Source organism: Aegilops tauschii, chromosome 1, assembly GCF_002575655.3.
Source record: "Aegilops tauschii subsp. strangulata cultivar AL8/78 chromosome 1, Aet v6.0, whole genome shotgun sequence".
Classification (NCBI taxonomy): Eukaryota; Viridiplantae; Streptophyta; class Magnoliopsida; order Poales; family Poaceae; genus Aegilops; species Aegilops tauschii.
The window spans coordinates 455665698-455671697 of NC_053035.3; the positions used below are offsets into that span (position 1 = coordinate 455665698).

The 6000-nt window shown below is 48.8% G+C and overlaps 1 protein-coding gene across 1 annotated transcript; it reads right to left on the minus strand.

The window, feature by feature from the left end:
• Positions 1-4710: 4710 nt before the first annotated feature.
• LOC109744024 (rapid alkalinization factor) lies at positions 4711-5356 on the minus strand. The gene has a single exon (XM_020303116.3). The coding sequence runs from the start codon at positions 5263-5265 to the stop codon at positions 4930-4932; it is 336 nt and encodes a 111-aa protein (XP_020158705.1). The 5' UTR covers positions 5266-5356; the 3' UTR covers positions 4711-4929.
• Positions 5357-6000: the final 644 nt, after the last annotated feature.

Here is a 6000-nt window from a genome sequence, read left to right on the forward strand (position 1 = left end):
TTCCAAGTCATTGGGATCCTTAGCATCCAGGTTTTTTGCATGCAAGTCCACACCATCCTTGCCTTCCAAGTCATAGGGATCCTCAGCATCCAAGTTTTTTGCATGCAAGTCCTCAGCATCCTTACCTTCCAAGTCTGTAGGAACCTTAGCATCCGAGTCGTTACCATCCTTACCTTGCAATTCTCTAGCATACCTGCCATATGGGACTTTGTGCAAAACTCCAAACACGACCAAACCATCACACGCTACCCGGTTTGTGACCTGCCAATTTGTTCCTTCGACAATCTGACGTTTTACCCGTGGAAACATCATAGTTGTATAAATATAAGAGGCAGCAATCTCCAGAGGGTGTGTATTCAGCTTAGTGAAGGGTATCGTATGTGTCGCTACTGCATCTAATGCTGCTTCATTCTTACGCATTATGGATACACAGTGCTCAACATGCTGCAACAAATCAACAAGCTGCATCTTCCTGTTCAGGTGCACATGAAGCCATGAGTTGAGAGACTCACTCCTCTGATTACTCATCATGCCTAGGAAATATCTACCCTTTGTGTACGCAGCAGCCCATTTGTGTCGCAGCTCGTATATCCTGTTAACCCATGACGACCTCTTGCCTGTTGGTTTTATTTTGAACCTAACCTTATAAGCCTCCCATCTTTTCTCAAACTCATCAACATCCCAACGACGGTAAATGAATTCCCTAAATTCCTCAAGCTTTTTCTTGCGGAGGTGGATCACCATATTCTCCTCGATATGCCACGTGCACAAACGATGATTTGTTCCGGTCCAGACAGTAGCTATTGCTTTAGCCATTGAACCATCCCCATCGGTGATTTCCGAAATGGGTGCCGTCTGGGACATTGCCTCCAAAAATACATGAAGAAGCCACTGGTATGATGCAACTGTCTCGTCTGACACTAGACCGACCCCAAACAAAACTGTGTTGCGGTGATGGTTCAGACCAACAAATGGAACAAACGGAAGCTTGTACTTGTTAGACCGATATGTACTGTCGAACACCATGACACCACCAAAGGCAACGTAGTCAATCCGGGATTGTGAATCAGCCCAGAATATGTTCCTCAAATGGCCTCCGTCGTCTTTTGTGTATTTGAAAAAGAATTCCGGGTCTGCTTTTTTCTGTGCAATCATATAGGTCAGCAAATATCTAGCGTCACTGCCTTCTATCTTGCGCTTCTTCTGGATTGAAACATGGTTGTATAGATCTCGATCTATAAATCCAAGCTTGTCGGGACCTCCGGCATTCTTCTCCATTACATTCATAATCTGATGTGTTCGAAGTCCACCGACAGCATACTCGATGACATCGGCCTTTTGTGCGTCAGTCATTCTATGATGAGCCGATAAGTACGGAGTCAGGTCAGCAGGGACAAACAGATGGTTATGCTTGTCCACAAAATTCTTGACGAACCAGAGGGCACTGCTATCTTGTAGCTCAACCTGAAAAAGAGCGGGACACCCACACCGAGAAAGACCCCTCAGTGTTCTTTTTCTTTCAACTCTGTTAAAGTGCTTAAGGGCCCGCCATCCTTGTTTGCAGCACTTGTATGTCCTTCTGTATGCATTTTGTTTCGAACCCTGTACTTCAGATCATCCTTTCTAACACCAAATCCTTTTTTTCTCGCATAGCCTACGTAGAACATGTAGGCTTCTTCCTCAGTCCTGAACGTCTTCTTCACAATCTCTAAGTATTCCATACACTCATTCAGGTCTGAACCAGCCATGCCTTTATTATCAATTCCTTTACCTTGCATGTGTACATCATCCATGTCTATGCCATCCTTGCCTGCATCCTCATTATCCTTATCATCCATGCGCATACCATTCATTCCTTTGGGGTCCATGGCTACGAAATCATTGTCCTTATCATCCATGCCTTTGCTTTCGTTGCCTCTATGACCCATGTCCTTGTCATCCTTGCCTGTATCACCCAAGTTTTTGCCATCGTTGTCTTTATCATCCATGTCATTATGCTGCCAGCGAAAACAGATAGTCAATGTTACGGATGGATAGCATACATTACCGAAATTATGCACTACTCTGCTTAAATAATTGATTTAATTTTTCATATCGGATTCATGTACCTAACTCAGTCCTTCAAAAGCTGTAAGTAAATATGCCCTGACTAAATCCATAATTTTGTAATTGATTGTACTTGCTCTAACTGATGATCTCCTAACTAAATCCAAAGTCGACGAGTCCTTCAAATGCCTTCATAGATCCACCCTGATAGATCAATTATCTCCAAACTCCATTCAAAATTATCTCCTAACTAAATCCAAATTATCTCCTAACAAAATCCAAAAGTATGTCATAACTAAATCCAAATTATCTCCTAACTAAATCCAAAATAAGTCCAAACTCCATACAAAATAATTATCTCCTAACTAAATCCAAAATATCTCGAAACTCAATTCAAAAGTATCTCCTAACTAAATCCAAAATAACTTTCTTTGAATCCAAATCTGCTAACAAATTTCCCATGCCACATAATCCTAACTAAGTCCTTCAATATGTTCTAGCTACATCCGACTTACACTTCCTTTCAATCGTAATCTCGTCACAACTTTCTGAAAACATAAACCCTAATCCTCACATGACATATCCTAAACCCTAACCAAATCCGACCGAAATCTCGTCACAACTTTCTGAAACGATAAACTCTAAACCTCACATGACATATCCTAAACCCGAATCAAATCGGACCCCTATTGGTGCTATATGCAGAAGGGAGCAGAAAAGATTTGAGATGGCTAGGCACTTAAAGCGAAGATCCGGCGTGAAAAAGTTGATGCACGTCGATGAGGATGATGTGGCCTCTCGGGTCGGGGAAGGTGGCGTCCGCTCGGGGAAGGAGTGGATTAGCGGCTCGTCGGAAGATCTGGCGCCGCGACCCGAGTGGGGTGACTTGCGATGGAGGGGGAGGGGAGGAGTAGGAGCAAGAGGGGTAGACACGGCGGGTGCGATCGGCGGCGATCGAGGGCGCCGGGGGCGATCGGCGGCGATCGAGGGCGTCGGAGGCGATCGAGGGGGCCCGAGGTTAGGGCTCGAGATGAGGAGAGAGGACGAACCGCTCGAACCGAAATTCAAAAGAGTACGCACGATGATGGGACCTCTATAATGAAGTGCTTTATTAATGCAATTAATTTAATCGAAAAATTTAGGACGAGAATACCCCTGAACCTAATTGGGCCGATTAAAGGTACAAAAAAATTTAGGTCGAAAATACCCTTGGGCTCAAAAAGGCCCAGTAATTGTTATCCGTTAGATCGCCCATATAATACACGTGCTCTGGTGTATTTTTTTTTGCGGGGTATGTGCTCTGGTGTATTATAATGCACCGTAAAATTTCCCTAATATAAGAGCGTTTTTGACACTAGTGTATTGTCAAAAACGCTCTTATATTATGGGACAGAGGAAGTATGTTCTCTTTTTGTCCTTTCTTGTATCAGAAAATATATTTTCATTTTTCGTTTATGGCATTTTATTCTTAAAAACATTACGCTGGTCGTGCAATCGAATCGTTCGTTTGGAGCTCCTCCATGGTGGACGGTCGCGAGATATTCGCGTCCACACACGTCGCCCATTCGACGATGGTCCCCGACGCTTGTGAATCTGCCCGTTGGATGGAGGCCTTCCATAGAAATTGCGTTCGCCTTGGCACGAAAGCCGGCCGGTGAAAGCCCGGCCGACCGTATTGTATTCTCCGTGTCACGCCTGACGCGGCCTCATCATGGGAATAAAAAGATGGTTCCCAAGCCAACGGCTCCATTGAGAAATGAGATTCGCTCCTGACCAGTTCGCTGCCTCTAATCATGCATGCCATCCCGGCCGGCTGGCGGGCACTGGCCAGCCGGCTCGTAAAAGTCTTCGCTGTCTGCGCACGCGTGTTCTGTTCCTAGATAGAAAGAGCTCCATGGATAAAAATTGGAAGAAATGGCGCCGCTAGAAGGGGAAACACACGTGAATCGCATGACGGGGAAATTTCCCTTCTTAACCGAGCTGCTCGTGTTTATAGTTAGTTAATGATGCTGAATATGAGGAGGATTTGAGAAGCAAGAGGGGCACGTTCTGGACGGAGGAGATCAAAAGACACGTTGTCATGAGTTCTGCAATCCTTTGGCCAGTTCTGCAATCCCAGCTGCCGCACAACGAGATCGAATTTCAAAGCTGTGCAATCCCATGGCCAGTTTGCAGAATCCTCATGAGTTTCAATCATGCAAGCATAAACAATACTTGCAGGAGTACTCCTATTTTCCAAGGAAAATGGGGGCAGGGGAGCAATCTCCCTCCTAGAACCATTCTAATTTACACAACTCGAGTAGTTGACCCTCTCTCTGTTCGAGGCAATAGCAAAGCATACCCAATGCAACTGAGGGACGGCACAAATCGAAATTTGCAAGGGAAACAAAGCAAGTACTATGAATCATTACAGCAGCTAGGCTAATTGGTATTATTAGACTGACTGAACCACCAAAAGTAGGGAGACAATCAGAGAGGCACTCGCTGGATTCCCACCCGAATCAACAAGCAATCATGGATCGCACGACCGAAATTTGCAAGTGGAAGAAAGAATCGTCACAGCAGCTAGTGCCAGCCTAATTATCAGACATTCAGACTAACAGAAGCAGCAAAAATAAGCAGACAACCATAAATCAACAAAATCAACAAGCAGCGCATCACAGGTTCACGGCCATAGGAAATCAATCAATCATCCATCAGTTTATACAAACACGGCTTGGATTTCGATTTACATCAACAGACACGACCTCTTGGAATCGGGGTACTAAAACAGCGGCATGAAAGAAATGTACTCTGCATCTGCAGTGGAGCGAGCGGGCGAAGGGCACGGAGCAGCATCTCAATCAACCAACCGGGGCGGGGGCGGACCGGCGGATGGCTCAATCAGCCGCGGCAGCGCGTGATGGCGGAGCAGCCGCGGGAGTAGGGGTTGGCCTGGCCGCCGGGGCGGCAGTTGTAGTAGGAGGAGCCGCGCACGGAGCAGGGCACGTTGTCCCGCCGCAGCGCGCCGTAGCTGATGTAGCCGTTGCCGCTCTGCAGCACGCGCCGCGCCACCGCGTCGCCGCCGGTGAGGCCGTACCCGTCGTCGGCGACGTCCTCCACGCCCAGCTCCCAGCTCAGCGGCACCTCCCCGGCCCCGGCCTCGGCGCCGCGGGCGAGCAGGAGGGCGGCGGCGGCGAGGAGGAGGAGCGCCGCGAGGGCGGGGGCCTTGGCTGCCATGGCGAGGAAGGGGAAAGCGGAGTGGGGATGGGGAATGCTCTGCTTTCTTGGGTGCGGGCGTGGGGTTTGGTGCTTGTGCCTGGCCTCTGCCACCGGCAAATGGGTTTATACTAGGTGACAGACGGAGAGGGTGTGGGGTGGGGGGGGGGGTGGATGGGATGACGCGTGGGCCCGGCCCACTGACCGGCCCGGCCGCGTGACACCAACCAACGGCCAATAATGCCGGGTGGATGAATGCACTGCCCGGTCCGTTCAGCTTCAGGTACGTACGAGCCCTAACAGAGAATCGGAATATGTTTTTCTCTCATGGTGATGATTGTATGATAGTGCTATTTTATCCGATCACCGTTTCTTCTGGTGATGGAAAATATATCTGCCTGCTTGCTGCCGGTCAGCCTGACCGGTCGCAATCCGCCACACATCGCCATCGATCCGCCGGCTATCTTCGTGAGCTCCAGCTGCCATCAACTGCCCCGAGCTGCCGAGTCGTACCCTGATGTGAACCCGGAGAACAACCTCACGAGGATCGAGTCTCCGGCTCCGTCGATGGTCGTGATCGTGACGCTTCCAGCAGCTGCAGCTGGTGCGATACAATGATGATGGTGGATGGAGGACGGCGTTGGTTGGTTTGGTTGCTGCCCACCGCATGTGGCTTCACCAACGGACGGACCCGGTCGCCCGCCGTGCGCGTCCGTCGCCCGGCCGGTCGACAGGCTCCAGTCCAGTGGAACCGTG